The 21,666-nt window shown below is 55.5% G+C and overlaps 1 protein-coding gene across 1 annotated transcript; it reads left to right on the forward strand.

Moving 5' to 3' along the window:
- The first annotated feature begins 14,957 nt into the window (after nt 1-14,957).
- On the forward strand, nt 14,958-16,497 carry HES4 (hes family bHLH transcription factor 4). The gene is given in 5 exon segments (XM_040588721.1): nt 14,958-15,002; nt 15,004-15,084; nt 15,242-15,337; nt 15,420-15,507; nt 15,607-16,497. Coding segments are annotated over 5 exon segments (873 nt in total). The 5' UTR covers nt 14,958-14,972; the 3' UTR covers nt 16,185-16,497.
- The last annotated feature ends 5,169 nt before the right edge of the window (nt 16,498-21,666 follow it).

The raw sequence follows: 21,666 nt of genomic DNA on the forward strand, positions 1-21,666 counted from the left end.
GCCCTGCTTTCCAGGCGAACACTGGCCAAGCATTGCTTCCGCTCACTGTTTCCCAGTGGAGAGAAAATAAATGAGCCTAGAGTTTAAATTAAATCCCATCCATGCAAAAGTACTTGCAGGGCTGAATGCGTCTTTCCCAAGTGCCTCCAAGTTCCCCGAGCTCTACCTAAGTCCACAAGGTGCAGCTGGAGCCAAGCCTCAACTTGCCTCTTCAAGCCTTCCCATTTTTATCTGGGCATGGCTTATACGGGAAGTACAGGCTGCAGCTGCTCAGCATTTCCCGAGGTCCCACAGCAAAGGCAGGCACCAGGTTCTGGAGTCCAATATCCACGTGCAACTTTTTTCTGGGACAAGAGTTTCTTTCGTGCCCACTGACCCTTGGTGCCGGCCATGGAGAGCAGCGCCATGGGGCTCAGCTGGGGCAGCGCAGCGGCCGCAGAGGCTGCCTCGGGACACCCACCTCCAGTCTCTCTCCTCTGGGCATCTGCAAAACAAGGGCCTGAAGCAGCAAGCCTGAAACCTGCTCGTGAGGTAACGCTCGTTTGCTGCTTCCATGTATTTCCAAGAGGCAGCACCTGTAAAAGAGGCACAATTCAGGGCTCCAAAGTCAGGGCTGTGGCTGCTGCAGCTGGCCCTTGGGCTGCCAGCAACGCTGTCTTAGAGATGAAATGCGCTGGTAAAACCGAGGGTCTTGACCTGTGGTGGTAATTACAGATCCCACAGCAGTTTTTGCAAGAGTAAGGGAGCTAGCCCTGCTGTCCTGGCCAAAGTCCAGCTTGGGTAATTATATTCACCCCCTCGACCCCACCGGGCTGAGTCCATGGCAGCTGGGACAGGACATAGTGTGTGCTGGGGCTTCAGAGCCCAGCGGGAGCCCAGCTGGCCACAACTGGGGGGACCTGGGAGCAAGATAAAAGGTGAGTTGAGGGTATTCAGCACATAACCCTGCTGCTAGCTCATTAAAAGACAACATTTGCAGGTCCCCTTTAAACTGTTTATCCATTATTGAAAATACCATATGTTACATGTCCATGAAGATCAGCTTTCAGCTGCAAGATAAGCTGCGTCCATTTATTGTTCTTCCCTCTCTCCCTCCTCCTTCCCTCCCTCTGGGCTTTTAATTACATCCATCACCTCCCACCCCTCTGGTGGAGCTGGCTTCATGTCTCACCAGCCCAGCGAGGGAACAAGGCCCATTTTTTCTCTTGGAAGGGAGCAATTGTTTCGTTTCCCGCACACAAGTCCTAGAGTGAGAGACATTTAGCAGCCGCTGTGAAATTTCAGCCAGGATTGGAATTTATTTTAAGACGCCGGCCTTTAAATTTTTCATTAAACCTTTTCCCCCTGTGATGCAGCAGGCTTCTGCAGGGACCAGGGCAACGTCGTGTTTATATGCCTGGCACGTCAGGAGAGGACGGAGGATTTCACAGCACGCCGGGCAAAGGCTCCCTGGCGCAGCACACGCGCTAGCAAGGCCCTGCAGCAAGAGCTGCTCGGCGCCACGCGCTGCAGCCCCCGAGCTGGGAGAGCACTGCTGCCGCTGCAAACCGCCCCGGCCTGGCTTGCATTTCAAACACCACCTGCTTCAGCCGAGTTAAAGCCGCTTGGCTGGACCAGGCCTACCTTGCAGAAAGTTGCCTTTTTGGTTGGCCTGTTGCAGGCATCGGCGGTGAGCCGGCCGGTGGGCTGTGTGGGAGGGACTGGTGTTTCGGTGCTGCAAGCTCGCAGCTGGTGCCAGAGCGGTGGCTTGGAGCACTGCCTGCTCTAGGGATTGCTTGAAGCATCCTGTTATGAGACCTCAGGTTTTGTTGCTTGTAACTCTGCCAGACCTCAGGTGCCTAAGCTGAAATTTTCCGTGCTAGGTGTCTGCTTTTGCAGGAAAGGAGATGCCTGCAGCAAACTCAGGGGAGATGAAACTGCCTGGAGGAGAGCTGCCTTTTTCTCCCCATGTGTCCCTGCTGCGTTTACCTTCCAGCTCCTGCTGTATGAGCGCCAGGCCCTTGGCAAACATCGACCAAGCCCATGCACAGGACGAGCTGAGGCTCCTACAGAGACATGGCTCACAACCACAGTGTTAAAGACACCGTCACGCACAAAGGTGCTGAGACGGGGCTGCCCGTGCAAGCTGAAGCAGCATTTCTGAAGCGTGTACCTGACATTGCAGCCTTAACCATGTTCTCCCTTTTCGGCGTGCAACAATTTTCTAGTATCAGCTCTTTGAGATCGTTGGCTGGTCTATATTTTCCTGAATATGACCTGAAAAACTGCTGCGAGGGAGTGCAGTTACTCCTGACTGAGCAGTTGTGGCAAACCAAAAGAAAAAGCCTGACCAACCCTCTGTTAGGTATCTAATGGCCCAAATTTGGTTGCTGACAGAGTGGTCATTTCCCTGAAAAGCAATTAAAAACCCAGGAAAGCCCACCGTTGGGACACCACTCCACTGGCAGAGTCACACACAGATGGGACCAAACCCCACCTCCAGGTGACGCAGCCCAGCTTCCCGGCTCTGCAAGCATCTCCGTGGCCAAGAAGCGTGGTTTAAATATAGCCCGGTTCCACCTACGCAGCCAGATCACATTAACAGGGTTTGATCTCCCGCGCAGACGAAGGGTGCTGCAAAACTCAGCAGGGCTCCCCGCGCCCTCGCCCACCAAACACCCCTGCCCAGAGCCAGCTCGCCCCACGCGCCCTGCCCGCACCACAGCCCTCCGCCAGGTTTTTGCACAGCAGCAGGTTTCAGCTGCAAGCTGCCGTTGTATTTAACGTACAGCAGCGAGGTGTATCATTAATTTATTAATTATTCATGGGGCGCCAGACGGGCATGCAGAAGATCAGACAGGAAGAGCTGGCTCCCAGCGAGCTCCCGGACTCTCCGTATGTCAAGATTTGCTCTTCAGTCACAGGCACGTTGTCACTGGCCACCTGCACGTGACGGGACAATCTTTGTTAAAATCCCAATTAGCACATAATAAGGTAGGCACAAAACCTGACTCTCCCAAGCCAGACAGGCCCTCCCTTCCCTTTCTTTCCCTTTTTTAAACAAAAAGTTTCCTGTCTGTAAAACTTCAGGGTAAGAAAGTGGCTTTATATTAGCGGTGTCTTCAGCAGGGGCCGGACCTGCTGCGTGCCCCAAGCTCAAGGCCACAGCCCACCCAGTGGGGAGCCCAGGGAGCCTCCGGGCTGGCCAGCCAGCCCTGTCGGGGCTGCCAGGACCCTTGGCAAGAGCCCAGCAAGTGGAGCTCACCCAGTGTCCCTTTGAGCTGGCCAAATGGCCCTGGCATTCTCCGGAGGGGCTGGTTTTGTTATCCATTCTGGGAAACGAAGAGGGTCATTCAAAGGCCCTCCACAGCCAGAGCAGTTTCCCTTTCATTGCTTGCTTCCAATTGCCATAAACCATTAATGTCGGGCGACAAAGGGTGAGTGCCACAAACAAGCCAGACAGCAACCGCAGCGTAACCTTGAGGGTGCAGCCTCAGGAGCCTCCTTCCTGATGATCCAGCTGGAACAGCGACAAAGCTGTTCCACCGGGCACATCAGCAGGGACATGGCAAGGAATGGGCCGAGAAACCTGCACGGCCAGTGCCAGACAGATGGACAGGACCGGCTGGGGAATGGGGTGGTGGTCTGCAGAACAGGTTTCTACTGACAAACAAGTCCATGTGCGAAGGCAACCTCAACTTCGATGCTTTGCTGACCCAGCCAAGAAGGGGGAAGAGTGCTACGGCTGCTGTGAGCTGAGCTGAGGCCAGTGGTGCTGACAGGGGCTCTGGTGCCGGCTTCCATGTGGCTGTGGCCCCCCCAGCTGCCTCAGGAACCTGCCTCGGAACGAGCCCATCCCAGGCAGTGTGCTGCTGCTCTGGGCATGGATGCTGCAGATTAGCCCTGGCTTGTGCGTGGCATGTCACCGCTCTGTCGACACGTTCTCGGGGTCTCACAGATGAACTTGTCCTGGGACCCTGGCTACTTGTCTCTGGATTTGTCCATTTTCCTTCCTCTCATGCTTCACGTACACTGTTCGTTAGAGCAACCGGTGCGGTTAAGTGTAGGCTTAGGAATGATTCATTTGAGTTTTAATTCCTTCAAAACACAAATCCTAGACTCATTTTTCTCATCTTATTTTCAAACACATTTTAATTCAGGCATAATGTCTTTAGTAAGGTTAACAGGTGGAAACTAGAACAAAAGTTAGTGTTTAGCCTGTTCAGAGAAAGTCTGGAGCATTCAGGTTCAAAGTATGGAAAGAAAAAGCTACTTGAGAAGTGTCTGGAGGTATGACACCCTCTCTGCAATGCTCAGGGAGCAAATCTGTCCTAAGACCACGAGCTAGCGAGGGTCTCTGTTACTATTTTGCAGGGAGTGGGAGGTGTGCCGGACTGGGTGTCCTGTCTGTCCTGCCCAATTAAGACAAGTCTTTCTGCCATTCAATGCAATTTTTGATATAAAGCTGATACCATGAAAAATGACCGGTCTTCTTCCTGGAAGACAATAGGGTATTTTTCAGGGAGTCGTTTTGTTCATTGTGTGCATTGTGGGATTTTCTTTGCTTATTTTTAACTGGGGCAAGTTTTATCAAAGACATGAAGTGACTCTAAGTCAGGGTGACAATGGCAGGGGGATGAAGTCACAATGTTAATCTTCTCTGTGCAACTCTAAAGAAGTGGAAACTTCCACTGAATGCCATTAAATCCTCTCCACAATGAAGTTTTCAGACATGCCAATCACAAGCTTGCAACTACAGAAGTGAAAATCTTGGAAGGAGAAGGTCTGGCGTGCTGCTGGTAAGAGGATCTCTAGATGCTGGAAGATGTGCCTATATGGGTTTTTTTACAAGCACAAGCGCCAACGTGTACCTGCAGTGAAACAGGAGGCTGGGAGAATGAGAGTTTGGGCTCCCTCTTCTTCCGGGCTTTGCAGGCTGCCTCATTCCTGTGCTTGCAGGGATGCAGGGACGCGGGGAAGGTGGGTCTCCGCACCCACCAGCCATGCCATTGGGCTGGCTCTGAGCAGCCTCCCCCTTCCCCTTGTCACTTGCAGATGCAACAGTCACTGAAGGACCAGCTGTGGGGCTCACCACACCAGCAACCCGGGCAGTGCAAGAAGGACTCGGGACTGTGCTGGTGCGTGTGGCCCTGGCCAGTACTGCGGTGCTGCACCGGGACTGGCTGCAGTGCTGCATCAGGGCTGGCTGTGGTGCTGCACTGGGGCTGGCTGCAGTACTGTGCTGGGGCTGGCTGCGGTGCTGTGCCAAGGATGGCTGTGGTGCTGTGCCAAGGATGGCTGCGGTGCTGTGCCAAGGCAGGCTGTGGCGCTGTGCCAAGGCAGGCTGTGCCTGCTGGAGGCATGGGGCCACTGGCAGGCCTGCCACTGCATCCAGCCTCCCCGTGTTAGCCCTGGCCTTGTAGCCACAATCACCACCAGCTGAAGAGAAAGGGAACCATCACCAAAATTCCTTTTCCTAGCCGTGCTGCATCAGAAACCTTTAAATTATGCAGGGCAGATCAGTCTTGTCTCCTGAGCTCCGGAGCGGGAGCGCTGGAGGAGCAGTGAGCAGTGGCTCTCGTGCCCAGCGGGGAGGCTCTGGGTCCCCGCGTGCGTAGCTGGGCATTACATGTGCATCCAGACCACTCCATCCTCCCACGGGTGATGGAGGAACCTTTGCTTGTGGTTTCAGTGGGATGGGATCAAAATCTCCAAGGAAAGGGAGAAGCCCAGTAACCAGCAGCATCACAAAACACCTCTCGGAGGTATCGAGGAGCCTCCCACCCGGATCAGGAACAGTGGTGCGTTAAGGTCCCAAACAGATCTTTTCCTGGCACCTGCCAAAAGAAAAGTGCCAAGAATGCCCCGAACTGTAAAAACCAGTCAAGAAGCTGTTGCTTTGTTTTCTGTCTTCCGAGCTCCTTGTTGGATTGAGGGGAGGGGTGTGCTGGGTAAAGAACAGACACCAAAGCCTGTCCTCTGAGCACCCACAGGACTTCAGAGGAAACCAGCTTATTTCATTAGGGTTGTAAACAAGATGGACTTTTTCAAAATATTTATTTTAGGAATCAAATTAAATGTTCCAGCTATTTGGGAATTCAATTCCCTCTTTCTGCGGGTGCTAGTCAGGGCTCCCAATGCATCAGTGCACGGCTTTAAAGGCATTTCTCCACTCTTTCGGATTAGTGACCCATTCTAACAGGTTTTCATTGACAGGGAGTGTGGGTCTCTCAAAGAGTCCATTGGATACAGCTTACAAAAGAGTTTAGCCAGAGATGAAGAGTTTACAAAAAGTTTGTAGGAAACCGTGGAGTCCTTTTAAAAGAGAATAAACTGCCACTGCTGTGTCTGGGTTGAGTTAATCTGATTAGGCCAAGCTCATCAACAGGCCCACTGAAAAGAATGAGGCGGGGGGAAAGCAAGCTCTGGACAGGGCCAAGAAAAAAACTGGGGACCTTTTTACTAGAGAAGTCAAACAAAACCTATTGTTGCAGAGCATGCTTGCCTACAGATGGCAAAATGACAAATCTTTTCAAAGGCAAAGCAAATATAATTGATGGCTTGCTTTTTTTTTTTTTTTTTTTTTCCCCCCCCAGGTATGGGAACAGACACTTAATAAGATTAAGGGAAACTGAAATGAAAGGGGCTGTGAAATACCACAGATACTTGTCCTGGTTGTTTGGATGGCACAGGCCTATGGAGCTTACCTACTCTACATAAAACCTTGTCAAAAAGAAGCCCTACTGTGTATCATTTATGCTCCTGGGTCCCTTGAGAAGTGTACGCACATCATCCCCCCCAGTTAATGCTCGTGCTCTTCCAGACCCTGTGGGACAGCGGCACCCAACCAGGGGGTGGAGGAGCAGACCAACAGGATAACCGACTCACCCTCGGAGAGCTTGAGGGCTTTGGGAGACTGTGCCACCCCTCCAGCCCTGGCTCCTGCCCTGCGGCTGGGCTGGGGGGGCTGCAGCACACCTCCTCTTCCTCAGGCCAGGGGGCTGCTTCTGGCCAGGCAGCCCCAGCCAGAGCAGAGTGGAGCGATGCAGAGCCCGTCCTGCTGCCATTCAGCCGCTCGGTTCCCCCGGGACAGGGGACAACGGGCGAGAGGGCAGGTCTTCAGGTCCCTGCTCTGAACCTGAGGCAGGTCTTGGTGGAGCCACTCTGAGCCACCCGCTTCTGCTCCCCACGGGGCACCTTCCTGCCTGGGTGGTCACCCCTGGCAGTGCCCCAGGCCGTGTTCTGCTCTGCCCAGCACAGGGCTGGCAGCAGCAGGGGCTGGCAGGAGCAGGCAGGTGCCTGTGCAGCCCCAGGACCTGGCAAGCTGTGGGCTGGGGGCTCAGTGCCGGCGTGGTGCCGCATCCCACGTTCAGTGCCTGAGCTGGTGTGAGCTTCATCCCCTCTGAGGAGGAGGAAAGGGGCTGTGCGGGGTCAGGCTCCCCAGGGCACAGAGAGGAGGTGATGGCATCATCATGCCATCTCATTTTGAGATGTTTATTGTGGGCAAATTAAAAAAGCCTGATTTAAAGTCCTGCTGGAAAGTTACGTCACTGCCATTACCTTCTCATCTCAGAAGATATTTTAGGCTCTATATTTAGAGCAGCTCGAGCTGTGCTTGGATTTAACATAGGCAGCTCCTTACCCAATATAATTAAGAACAGTATCAGTGGAAGGCATGTAAGGAGATTTTCTCCCCAAGGCCACCTAATACAGATGTAATTGACTCTATTTTCTGCTTTCTGCACATGGATTGCTGCAACTCAGCCCCTATTATCCGTCAACAAATGAACAGGATCCAGTGAAAGGGACCTCTTCAACCAGGACTGGTTTTAGAGAATGGAGCACTGGGCTGTGTTAAATCTGGACACAACGCGGCTTCATTCCCTTCCTTTTTATCTCCGCCGCCTTTTCAAGATGTTTTCCAGTTAAGGGTAAGTCAGCAAATATGTTTTGGGCAAAGTGTTGGCACTTGCTAAAGAAGAGAACATCTGTCTCAATCAGCTGGTCTATTCTATTGCTGCAGCTCAACGGAGGCTCTCAGCACTGAAAGACAAAACCGGGGCAATGTCTTCAGAAAGGTTTTTTGTGTATGCAGTTGCAATTTTCTTTTGCTAAAATTTCCAAGGGCGGGGAAGGAGGAAGGGAGGTGAGAAAAGAAATTAAAGCCCATTTGCTTCATAGTAAAAGAGCCCCAGAAAAATCTCCATTTCTAATGTTGCAAAATTCCTACCGCGTTACCATCGTTGCATTCCCACAGCCAGTTTCGCAGCCCTGAAAAGGATGTCCTTAATAGCAGCAGGCACAATGAATAATAGTTTATTAGTACAGACGGTAATTTTCTTAGAAATATATTTGTGTTTAGCTGAAAGAGCCACGACATTTCCTCGGAGCAAAAGAATGCCTTCGGTTTATTCTAATTGTGCTCCCGCGCACAACATGATGGCACGGCCCGAGCGGTCAGCACGTGTCGGACGCAAGGAACGTGCCGTGCGCTGGTCTGGAAGTGCACAGAAATCGGAGAGCGTGAAACCGAGCAGACAGAGGGACGAGGGAAGCCACCTGCACGCCTCGAGATGCAGCCGAGGAAGAGCCTGTGCCTCGCGAGACCCGGCCTCGGCTCCCAGGCTTTGCGAAGGCACCTGAGCCCAGCCTGGCTCCCTGGGGAAGGGGGACGTGGCTGCGCAGGACCCCGAGCCTGCGGTGTCGGCAGCGGCTCTGGCAGGCAGCAGGGAGGAGTGGAATGTGGCAGAAACGGGCCGTGGGCTCGCAGGGAGACAGGCGTACACAAACGACTGCTGGGTGTTTCCTCCAACCCTCTTCTGGCCCTGGGCTTGTTTGGGGGATTCTGCGAGTCATACGACCCCGATAATTAATTTCAGCTGATTAGAGCCCTAAGCTCCAGAGGGACAAAAGAGGCTGTGCTAGGTTTGAAAAGGATGCTCGGGGCAGAAGGCTGTACTGTAATTTGTTACACATTATAGTCTCCTAAAGAACCTCCTCACAATCTGCCAGGCCTTAATGTCTTAATTTCTCCTTCAGCATTCCCTTTGACACACTATCCAAAGTGATGTATGGTGGGGGATGATTGCATGGGATCAAGCAGAGGGAAATCCAGGAGGGATTACAGCCCAATCCCTGGGCAAACAGGCGCTGGAGTGGCTGAACAGCCACAGCTGTCTGCCCCACAATACCCAGAACAAACAGTGCCTGGGGAACAAGGCACGGCCAGGGGCACAGGCAGGCAGGGCGCGGGAAGGAGACAAAACCTGCATTCAGCCCCCTGGGACCCCGGGCCTTTTATGAGCCTTTTCACCCCAGCTGCAAGCTTTTGAGTTGTGCTTCAAAATTCTAGAAGCCGGGCTGTAATAAAATTGGGTTTAGTGATCAAAGAGAGCTGGAGATCCAGTGCATATCCGGGCTGGGCAGGGGCAAGTGGGGACTGCCACGAGCAGTTTGTCCTCTTCTGTTCTCTCTCATCTAATCAAACACCAGTATTAGGGTTAATAACCTGTCTCACATTGCCAGTCTTCAGGCAGAAAGATCCTTTAAGCTGTTTGTTTAAAAACATAACATGTATGAACATGCTGGTTTTTTTCAGGGATCAAGATTAAATATATAGACCATGCCCAGAGAGGAATCACAGGGACTTTTCACATAAACCTTAAGAAGGAAAATCCCAGCTTTCCATCCAGAGATGGTTTAAAGGCTTTCACTTTCCCAGTGTGTACGGACAGGTTGCCGGTGACAAGAACTGTAAAACCCAAATTACGCCAAGCCAGAGTAGTGCTAACTGCAAGTGAGTAGCTGCATGGCAGGAGGATTAAATGCAAGTGAATAAATGCAATTCTGGTTGCACTGGAATTCACCAATCGTGCTTTTTCCTTTTTTTGGCGTCTCCTATGGACCTTGCTAGCAATGACATCAGCCATCAAATGGGGCGTAAACAAGATGCGCATGACCTGTGATGGAGGAAAGCTGCTCATAAGGAGAAAAGCCTCTGTGAGGAAGAGAGCCTGCCCACGCTCTGCTCAGCACCGCACTCTGCCCTGGTGTCCCCACAGCGGCACGCTCCTTTGACACCCCGCAGGCAGCCGAAATCCCCAGGGACTTGGCGTGCTCTGCCCAGTCCCCGTGAGCCCTTGCACGCCTGCTGCACCCAGACTGAAAGTGGAGCTGGCTGCCAGCAGGACATCCCATTGCTGCTCACCCTCTGGGCAGCTGCTCTGCTCCTGAGTCCATGGCTGGGGCTGGGGGGAATTTTCCAGTCCCGGTGTGCTCGGTGGAGCCTGCCCCAGGGGTAGGAACAGCCACACAGCCCCATCTCTCTCCCTGTGCAGAATGCAGCTGGAGCCAGCCCATGTGGGGGGTGGCAGAAGGGAAGGTGGGTTGGTTGGGTCCCATCTTGCCACCACTGCGCAGCCTAAACTGGCATTGAAGAGATGTAAAATACGGCAGAAGGGGGCCTGCTGGGAAATAGCCCTGTCTCCTTTAACACCCTTGCCTCGACATCCCACCAAATCAGTCATGACGCATGAGGCGGGTGGGACAGGGGCTTTCGGGCCACCTCCAACCCAATGAACGCACCAATCCTGCCGATGCACAGCTATCTGCCAGCACCAGCGTTACTGAGCACGTCAGTGCTCCCAAGGAGTTGTTGTAAAAACACGGTTCCAACCTCAGCCGAGCTCCCCCCAGCTCTGGGAGGGGGCTACCATCAGCCTCTGGCTCAGGTCTGGAACCACAACACTGTCGGAAGGTGGGCTCCGGTAGGAACGAGACTTGGTGCAAAGCGACACAGTGCCTCCAGAACACCGGCGCTGGGGTGAGGCAGGATCCTGGCCGAATCTGAAAGTTACTCAAAGAAACGAGAGTCTGTCCCCAGATTTCACTGAGCTTTGAAACCTGAACACGTTTGAAATGTGAAGAGAAAAGCTATGTGTTATGTCAGAGTTCTAGAATGGCAAAAATTCTCCCAACTTGTCGCAAGAAGAATTCTCTCTGGAGAGGAGCGCGGTCAATAAGCACTGCTCCCAGTCTGGGAATTGCATCGTTTGGTGCAGATTCTGTTGAAAAACTAGCTCGTCGAACTTTTTTTTTTTCACTGTAATTATGTAATTAATGCCTTCAGAATTAACTGTCAAAGGAGGGACACTATTTCTGTTATTAGTTATTTCCTCGCGGTATTTTTACATGGGTGAGGGACATTGCACAAAGGGCTGGTTTTCTGCATTTTATTGGTCTCATAAGGAAGCAGATCCCTCAACCTTTCCAACGAGACTTACAAAGCAAACATTTAATATTCTTCAGCAAGACAACATGCACCTCCAGTGCACCCTTTGCAGAGAAGCAGGCTAGACTTTGTGGGCATTTAGGTAAGTAGCGCTCACCCAGAAAAACAACATGCCTCCCACAAACCAAAAATCACAATTCAGCCAAGAACTGCTGTTTCTGTGGTCACGTGTGTGTTAGTGTGATAGACGAAAAGGATCCTGAAATAAATGTATTCCCCTAGATCCTTTGATGTCTGCAGGAAGATGATGCTGTTTCATACAGTACGCCTTGCATGCATTTTGCAGCTTGTATGTGGCAAACCACCTAAAATTGCACCTGAAATGAAAGGCCCAGAATCCGATGGAGTGATGAGAATGGAAGCATTTCCGAGAGTTTTTCTTTCTTTTTTCCCCCTGCCTTCTGGGTCCCTGCGGCACCCCTCTGAGCCATGCCAGCGCACCCAGCAGAGGCGTCGCTGCCTGCCTGCCAGGCTCACAGCAGGCTGGTTTCCCTGCTCCTGGGAGCTCCGAGACACGTTCCAGGCGCTCATCCTGCCTCCGGCATCCCTCTGCGAGGCACGGGTGGCAAGCCCTCCATCGGCGGGTGCCTGGGACCTGGTCTCTCCCACTGCCTCACACCTCCACCGCTCTCCTCCTCTGCACGGCTGGGACTGAGAGCAGGGCTCCCCCGCTCCACCAGCGTGGGACATCCCTTGGCCCCCATCCCATCCCACAGGGAGCTCCCGGGCCATCCCCTGCCATCCTGCAGCTCCACAGCCTGCTGGGCTGAGGCCGCCAAACTCGCTGCACTTGTGCTTTCAGAGCGAGAAAGGCTCTTCCCAAGAGCCCTGGGTGTTGCAGCAGGGCACAGCCCGCCCCAGCCTGGCTCTAGGGGCAAGGCAGGCGGGTGGCAGCGCCTGGAAGGTGGCACTGCCCGGCTGTCCCCGTGCCCTGTCCCCCGGCTGCCACCACTACCGTCCCCGCAGCCCAGCGCCGCGCAGCAGCAGCGCTGGGAGATGCACAAATTACAGCCCTGGCTGCAGAAACGGTTAAGGCAAATGGAATGATTCATTGGAGCAAATTAAAAGCAAAGCACGGGGTGGGCCAACGATAGGGATTAAGTGTAGTGTGCGGTTACGTTCGCCTCCAAAAAAATTTACACAAACTAAGCCATGTCATGCTCGGTTGTCAGAGGGAGAATTGAACGTATTTTCATATGCAGGTTCTCAAAATTCTAGTGACTGACTCTTCCATCCTTGCTTCAGAATGGGTAAGGAAAGGGAAAAAGGCACAATGCGCTTCAAGTCCAGACACCATCCTGCATTTCAGATGTTGGTCTATGGGAAGCTAATACCCAATTTATGATTATTAAAAGATTTAAGCCTGCAGCACAGAGATTTAATACACATGCTGCATTCTCTAAAAAGGTCTTTAAATAGGCAGGTTTTGAAATTAGCCAAGAGCTCGAAGGCTCAAAGGGCTGCTTAACGATCACCGTTCCACATTAAAGAAAGTTATGTGGATGGGGAGCGGGAGTGGGACTGCCCGGTGTGGGCTGCGCTGCACCAGGCGTGGGGGCAGCAAGGCGGGGACAGCCCCCGGCCCCCACGGGTGTGCGTGGGCACCGTCACCCACGTGGCCACGGCAAGGGCTCGGGGCCCAGCTGCAGGGTGCTGGCTGAGCCGTGGGGTGCCAGCTGGCTGTGGGGTACCAGCTGGCCGTGGGGTGCCGGCTGAGCCGTGGGGTGCCAGCTGAGCCGTGGGGTGCTGGCTGAGCCGTGGGGTGCTGGCTGGCCGTGGGGTGCCGGCTGAGCCGTGGGGTGCCGGCTGAGCCGTGGGGTGCCGGCTGGCCGTGGGGTGCCGGCTGAGCCGTGGGGTGCCAGCTGAGCCGTGGGGTGCCAGCTGAGCCGTGGGGTGCTGGCTGAGCCGTGGGGTGCCGGCTGGCCGTGGGGTGCCGGACACACTGCAGGGTGCCGGCTGAGCTGCAGGGTGCGGGCCAGGCCATGGAGTGCTGCCCCAGTTGCCCCCAGCCACTTCGCCCAGCCTCAGAAGCGCTGCCCAACAGCACTGAGGACATGCTGGGTGCCTCCGTGGGTACAGCTGGGGGGTCCCCCCCATTCTGCGGGGCGTACCCCAGAAAAGGAGATTTTGCATCTGTGCTGGCATGAGGCCCTGTACCCGCATCCCCCCCCCCGGGGCAAGGGGCTGCCCCAGTGTCCAGGGGCACGGACAGCGGAGGAGGGAGCGAGCACCAGCAGCCCTTCACCCAGCCGCTGCAGGGCCCTCGGTGGGTGTCGCTTGCCGCAGAGACCCCCGGCCCACCGCGGAGCCCCAGCAGCGCACCCACGCGGGGTCGGGCAGGGAAACGCTCCCCTGGGGGGTCCCCAGGCGCCGGGGGAGCCCCGGCCTTTCCCGAGGGGACGAACCGAGGAGGGTCGTGTGGTACTGAGGGGTCGCGGGGTACCGCAGCGTCCCACGCCGCCGTGGGGGGCAGAGGAAGGCGCTGGGGGCTCAGGCTCGCCGGGCCCCCCTCGCCGCCCCCCCGCGTGCTCCCAGGGCCGCGCTGACGCCTCTGCCCCGCTCCCGGCCCCGCGGGGCGATGGGGGGTCCCGGGTCCCGAGGGCGGTGCGCTTCCCGATGCCAGGGGGCCACCCCTAGCCTGGGGGGTGCTTCCCGAGCCCCGGGGACCGGCGAGGGGCATCCGGGTCCCTCGGGAGTCTTCCTCAGCCCCGATCCCGGGGGAGGGGGTGGGTAATCCCGAGCCCCGTGGGGGGCGTCCCGCGCTCCGGGGGAGGGGGGGGGGGGAGTTGCTTCCCAATCCCGGGGCGTGCTTCCCGGTCCCGGGGGGCATCCCTGTGCCGCGGGCGGTAGCCCGATGCCGGGGAGCGCGGCGGGGCGGGGGTTTTCCCATGGCCGCGCGCGGGGCGGGCGCGGGCGGCGGCGGGGCGCGCTCTGGCACGTGCTCCGGCGGGCGGGGCGGGCGGGGGGGGCGCGCGGCGGGGGCCGCAGCTCGGGGGCGGAGGCACGAGCGCCGCCGCCCGCCGCCCGCCTGATTGACAGCGGGGGCGGCCGCCAGCCAATGGGCGGCCAGCGCCGCCGGCCGCTTCCCCCCCCCTCCTCCAACCCCCCCCGCCCGCCTGCCGCCGCCGCCGCCGCCCATTGGCCGCCCGCCGGCCGCGGCCTCGCGTGCCGCGCCAGCCGCCGCCGCCGGGCCGGGCCGCCGCCGCCCGCCTCCGCCTCCTCCGCCTCCCCCGCCCGGGGCTGCCCCTGCGCCCCGCCGCGGGGCTCGGTGCTACAAGCAGCGCGCCGGGGGGGACAGGGGGGGCGTGCCCCGGTGCCCAGCCGGTGGGAGCGGCGCGGAGCCCCCGGGGGAGCGGAGGAGGTGGGGGGGGGGGGGGAGTTAAGTCGGTGCCCGGGGCAGCCCCGCCCGCTACCCCCCACGTGTCCAGCGGCGCTGGGCTGTCCCGCCGCGCGTGACTGACAGCCCGCAGAACCGCTAACCAATAGAATCACGGCTGTTGCCGCGACCGGGTTAAGCCCCAACGCTTATTGGCTCCCGGGAGTGTGGGAACGGCCGCGGCGGCGGTTTCACACGAATGAGGAGCCGCCGCCGGGTATAAAAGCGGGGGGGGCCCCGGCCGCCGGCACTGCCGGCCCCCGCCGCCGCCGCACGCGCCCCGCGCCCGCCGCACGCGCCCGCCGCCGCTGCAGCCGCTGCCGCGCCATGCCCGCCGACACGGGCATGGAGAAACCACACCGCCTCGCCCATCGCGGGGGCGCCGGCCAGCGCCAGCCACACGCCAGACAAGCCGCGGAGTGCCAGCGAGCACCGGAAGGTAAATGGCGGGTGCCGGTTGGGGCGCAGCAGCGGCGGTGCTGGATGGCGGCGAGCCCGCGGCCGTGCTGAGGTCGGTGCACCGGGGGTTGGGGTTGTGGGGGGGGGACGGGAACCCAGCCTCGTGGGGGGGCTTACCGGCTCCGCTCTCCCCGCAGTCCTCTAAGCCCATCATGGAGAAGCGGCGCCGGGCGCGGATCAACGAGAGCCTGGGGCAGCTGAAGACGCTGATACTGGACGCGCTGAAGAAGGATGTAAGTGGGGCTGGGGGTGCCGGGGCGGGGGGCACCGGCCGGCGGCGGGCAGCCCTGATGGCTCGGCTTTTCCCCCCCGCAGAGCTCCCGGCACTCCAAGCTGGAGAAGGCGGACATCCTGGAGATGACTGTCAAGCACCTGCGGAACCTGCAGCGGGCTCAGATGACCGGTAAGCACGCTCCCCGCCCGCCCGGGGGGGACTCGGCACCGGGGGCTGGGGACCGGGGAACCGGCCTGAGGCTCACCTGCCACCCGCTCTGCCCTCCAGCCGCGCTCAGCGCCGACCCCACCGTCCTCGGCAAGTACCGGGCTGGATTCAACGAGTGCATGAACGAGGTGACGCGGTTCCTGTCCACCTGCGAAGGGGTCAACACCGACGTGCGGACCCGCCTGCTCAGCCACCTCTCGGCTTGCCTGGGCCAGATCGTGGCCATGAACTACCCGCCGCCGCCGTCCGGGCAGCCCGCCCACCTGGCCCAGCAGCCGCTGCACGTCCAGCTGCCCCCCGCCGCGGCCGGGGCCGTCCCGGTGCCCTGCAAGCTGAACCCCGCCGAAGCCCTCTCCCCCAAGGTCTACGGGGGTTTCCAGCTCGTCCCTGCCTACCGATGGCCAGTTCGCTTCCTCATCCCCAACCCGGCCTTTCCTCCCAGTTCCGGACCAGTTATACCCCTGTACGCCAACGCCAACGTGCCGGTGTCCGCAGGCAGCGGCGCAGGGAACGCGGCCGCCACCCCGGCAGCATCCCCGGTGCAGGGGCTGACATCATTTGGGGGCAGCATTGTTCCAGCATCCCAAGCGGGGAGTCCCATCGCAGAGCGCAGTGAATCGGTGTGGAGGCCTTGGTGACTTGCCTATGAAGATTTTTATTTTTTTTCCCTCGTCCCCGCCCCCCCCCCCCCCCCCCCCCCCCCAAAAAAAAACCACAAAAAAAACCCCCACCAACCACCAACTGTTCCGTTGGCTCCGTTGTATGGAGCTGTGTTACGTTTGGGTTTTTTTAAGCAGATTTAAACAGAAAGGAAAAACGGACCTTGCTATGAACGTGCTATTTATTATTTTCAGAAGTTGGGATCTCGACTTGTATTTTTACTCCTTTAAAATGCCTTTATTTGAGATACTTTTTTAAAAAAAAATAAATGAGAAATAGTTTTGTAACAAATATTCAAAAGTATAATGCCAAAGTTGTTTGTATCCTGTTTGTCTGTGTGTGTGTGTGCCTGTGTTGAAGACTTCCAAAAAGAAAAGGAAAAAATTGCAGGTGTTTAAATAAATAAACTCTTCGAAATAGATTTAATTTTGGCCCCCCCCTCCTTTCATTTTGCTGGGTTGAGAGTGGGCAGGGACAAGCTCATCCTGCGTGTGCACCTCCCTTAAAATAATGAATTTTATGGCCTTAAATAAGGCAGTTGGAAGGGGCTCCTGTGAAAAATAGTTGCGCGGGGGAGGTGATGGGGTTGAGGGGGCACTTCGGCAGCGTTAAATGTCTCCCGAGAGCTTTGCTGCAAGTGTCATGTTGCTATTCAGCAGGAAACATTCCTAAAAATCTGCTCCTGAAACCTGAGGAAACACGTGCTGCTTGCTACCTGCCCGGGGAGCTCCCGAAATAACCCCGCGCTCGGGTTTGGGGTGGCGGGTGTGTGCGTGCACGCAAAAGTTACTATCTCGCCTACAAAAGAGGCAAGAGAGTGTCCCTATTGTGAGGAGGGTAATTAGAAGGTATAAAGGGTCTCATCGAGTATGCAGCGGGCTCTTTGGGAAGTTGGGAACCCTATTGAAACGCCTGGGAACTGGGAGCTGAGGGTTAATGTGTGTCTTTTTTTTTCCTCGCCACTCTCATTGACAGGGCCAGATAGACTCTGATACTCAATGCTGTTGTAAATTCAATTGCCTGGCCTCACAATGCCTACCTCATAAAAGAGAATAACTCAGGGTTGTGGCTTTTTTTTTTTTTTTTTTTTTTAAAGTTTCCCCCCAGTAAGCAAGGGAACTGAGGAAAAGACAGTTTTGCCACCCATTCTGACTCACGCCCGGTACTTGAATCCTGGCCAAGTGGAAGCAATTGCAGCCTCACACACACCGAATTAACCACTTCCAATTGTCACCAATTAATAAGGCCGAGGTGTGGAGAAAGACCATTAGGAGTGAATGCACAGTATGGAAGGGAAAGCTTTGTGTGCTTTGCTCCAAATTTATGAGGTGGGGCTATCATGTAATCTTTGAGAGAAAAGCCAACAGATGATGCGTGTGTGCCAAAGCCACGTCCAGCCACCTCCGGCCCGTGGCATCCCTGTAGGCAAAGCTGATTCTCCGGGCTGATGCTTCCCAGGGACCCAGGGTGTTTCCTGGTGGGTTGGGTCACGGCCACGGCGGGACCGGCAGCATCTCACAGTTCAGCAAATGACTGGATGTTTGCAGAACATCCAGTTAACGCAAGGGGCCCAGGGAATTCTTTAGAATGGAAATGCAATTTCATCTTTCAAGGTCTAGTTCTATTAGCAACTGGGCTGCAGCATCTGTGACGACATGGCACTGTGTATGTGTGTGCTGGGGGGTATATAAAACAGATTATCTGCTTCTGAAGGCTTTTTATGCCTCCCTGATATTCAGCAATGGTTAGGTATAGGGCCACAGGCTGCTCGGAGCCTGGTACTGATCCAGTCCAGCAATTCCTCTGCACCAAAGTGTGGGCAATCGATCAGCGCTGAAAGTCCTCCATCACACAACCAGAACTAGGTATCCATTTGAATCAGGAGGTTCCCAGGAGGTTTTGTTATGCAATCACAGACATAAAAATCATGTTACAGCGATTCTCTTCCATCCCCCACAGCTGGTTACTACCCCTCCTCTTCTCTCTGAAGAAGGCTTGGAAGAGCAGATGAAAGCCTGCCTGTCGCCTGGGTGTAACTGTATACCCCCCCAGGGCAGCACCACGTCTCTGGACTTGTCCCTCACTGCCCAGTCCCCTCCAGGTTGCCCCTAGATTCAGCAAATTTCTTTTATTGACAAGGTACACAGGCCAAAAGCGAGACTGCCAAGCACTACACCGCTGAGTTCAATCACAGAAAAAAAACCCCCAACAAACTAAAACCAATCAACAAACCAGCCTTCTTTCCAGAGTGGGTTTTGAGTGATTGCAGCATTGCAAACATGACACACACCACGGCGTTCCCCTGGGATGCTCATCTCCCAGCGCGAGAGAAGCATCCACTGCTCTGCGTCTTAAGTGAGACCCTGAAATGCAAACACCTGAGGGTACTGCCGTCATGTCAGCCTCCATACAAACACTGCAGAGCCCAGCGCTGCCACCTGCTCTCTTTTTGCCCTCAGGCAAGTACCAGGTACAGCAGCTGGACGTGAGGTGCAAGGCACCAACAAACTTGCATGCCAGAAGCCTGAAATCCTTCCAAGGGATGTTGCTGCCATCACCTCCAGACTGCTTCAGAAGACGTACAACTGAGGTTCAATCACCGTGTCTGCCCTTAGGTTGCACCCTGTACTCTGCTCTTCTGGCTCTTTCCAGGCTCTTCTTCTACAACTGGGAGGGCTGCCATGCTCCTTCAATGCTTTCTATACAGCTGCTTTTCCAGATTGTGCTAAATTTGGACTTATCCCTTTAAAGGTGCAGTAAAAGAGCAAAGTGTGCCACTGCTGAGAGGTAAAAGTCCAAAGGGATGGACATAGTGCCAAGGCGATAATGGTTAGGCAGCCTGCAGGCAGCCAGAAGTCCGTGGCTGTAATGGCACCATCTGGGCATGGTGGAGCAAGGCTCCGTGGGAGGAAGACAGCAGCGAAGCCCAGCTAGCCCATGATGCCTCCTTCGCCTGAACTTAACTGCAACAGCTCTACTTTGGTCCAAGGGAAATAAAAGATGCAGGGTTAGCTGTTAACTAGCCATTTCCAGAGCCAGCAGAAGTCTAACCAGGGCAAGGGATTTAGTTCCACCCCAAAAAAAATCTCAGCAAACTGTTAAGCAGTAGTTCAGCTTAGTGTCCTCAGTGCTGCCACCCCAGCAGGCATCCCCTGAGAAACTCTGTTCAGTGCAAGGAAGGAGAGGTTCCCCCAAGGCCTCAGGCAAGAAGCAAAGCCCCTTGCAGCTTCTGGGCTGTCCCAGTTCACCAGCCAGCAAAGAACCATGGGGGGAAAGCGCCCGAGGCTGAAGCCTTATTCCCTTCCCATCTCCTGCCCTGGTGCCTCTGCGTTCTTCTGCTTAGGAGTTTCCCAGAAAGGAAATTTTCTGGGGTTATCCTCCTGTGTGCGCTCTGCTCCGCTCCGCGCCCCACCTCACCCAGCTGTTTCTTTGCCATCCACCTCCTCTGACCACAGCTACATCCCTTTCTCTCCTGCTGCTGCTGCTCATCTCTTCCCTTTCCCAGTGTGCAGCGCTGGGTGGGCTCTGCACTGGCACCGGCACGGGCACCAGCACGAGCACAGCGCAGGGGAAGCCAGAGGGGACCATGGCCGGTGGGGTGCTGGGCTGGGAGCTGCCTGGCCCTCCCTTTCCATGGGGGATCTTGCTCCCCATCCTGTCCCATCCTGGTGGCAGCCCTGCTGGGAGCTGCGCGAGGGGTCCGGTGATGTTGGGGGGAGGGGTTGCGGGGTCAGCTCCCCGTTATTCTGCAGTCGGCCTGCTGCCGGTCAGGGAGAGGGCGGTGGGGGCATCCCCGACCCCCTCGACCCAGGGTGGCCAGGGGGGGCTGGCCAGCAGACACCGCCTCTTCCTTTTGGATTGCACATCCCAGAGACCCTCCGAGGAGAGGGAGCGGTTCCTCTGGCTCAATGGATGCAGCCAGATTTACTCGGGCTGTTAAGCTGATTAATTGAAATGAAGTTCCTCCAGAGAATCGGCGTGTTCTTTGAGGTCAGGGTCACAACACTGAGACGCTTAATCAGATCTTTCCATTTAGCCCCTCTTAGGCAGGCTGGAATGCAGGCTCTTTCAAAGCGAGGCAGTTGGCGCCAAATTTCTGCTCTGCTATCTTGCCTCTTCCATTACATTTAACCGGCACATCCATCATTATGAAATAAAACCCAATGCTACAAATCCAGCTCAGGTGATCTTTCTGCAACCAAAGCTGGTAGGAAAAAAAAAAAACAACAACTCCGTCCAAGCTTGATATTGCTGTTGTTTTAAAAAGCGAGGCAGAATGGTGCGGAAAGGGTAATTGTCACTCTAAGTCGGTCCTTTCGGAGGAAGGGGGCAGATGTCTCTGTGCGGATAACAAATTCCTTTATCTGACTGTAGCATTTCTCTGGGGAAGGTGGAGGAAGGTTATTATAAGGTTACCCCGAACTATTGTTAAAGAAAGGCTTTTTCATTGCAATTCAAGAGCCCATCATATTACCCGGAGATAAATCACTCCTGTGTGGCTATGGAACAGCTCTTTTGCAACAGACAAGCCAGATCCCACACGCATTAAAAGCACTGAAAGCTTGTCCATTGTATAACTGATCGGCCAGAAGTTAGCATGTCCAATTAGCACACACACTTCTGTGGACCTCTTCGGTTCCTGCTTTAGTGCCTGTAAGCAGAAGGACGTTTCTTACATCTGAATGCATTGATTGAAATTAATGTAATAGTTCCTATTTCTTTATCCTATGTGGATATGATGTGGAGCCAGTGTCTCCATTTCACTGTGTAGCGAGATGTTTATAATTTCAGTGGCAGGATTAGAAGCACAATGTATGTGTGTTGCATCTTCAGGCAGAGCTGCATAAGTGATTAAGGAACCCCCCCAGACCTTGGTCGTGCTGGCTGGTGCGGGTGTTCCCCCGAAAACTAACCCTTTCCCATTCACTACTCTAAAGTTGAAGACAACAGCCACAATGTGTAGCCTATGTGGCAGACCCCTATGAGATGTGGATCTTTATCAGTCACAACCAGGCTCCACAAAGGCTAACAGGGCTTTAAGGAGGTCTGATCTTCAGAAGCCCCTGAGTTTTGCACTTCAAAAATCATCCTCTTTCAGGCACCTTAAACTGAGCAGCAACGTAAAAAGTGTCGGTCCTTGATAAGGTACCAGTTCTTAGTGTAAGTTCTTAAAGCCTTGCTAGTCTGAATTTGGCTTCTGTTTTTAGCAAGTCGCATCCCACTGGGCTCCCCCGTTGGCTGGGGACACCTCTGCCGGGTGGGAGCCCCTCATGGGGCTGGCCACAAACTGGGCGGGAAATGGCAAAGCGCCTGGCTCCTCCGCAAGCGTTTCCAATGGAGGAGGTTACTTCACATCCTTTTAAGTAACCTGTCTCGTTTCAGAGATAGCACAGAAAAGTCTATGGAGCATGTAGGAATATATTCTACAGTAATTTTCTACCAATAACTACCCTGCTGTTT

Source organism: Falco naumanni, chromosome 3 (genome assembly GCF_017639655.2).
Source record: "Falco naumanni isolate bFalNau1 chromosome 3, bFalNau1.pat, whole genome shotgun sequence".
Classification (NCBI taxonomy): Eukaryota; Metazoa; Chordata; class Aves; order Falconiformes; family Falconidae; genus Falco; species Falco naumanni.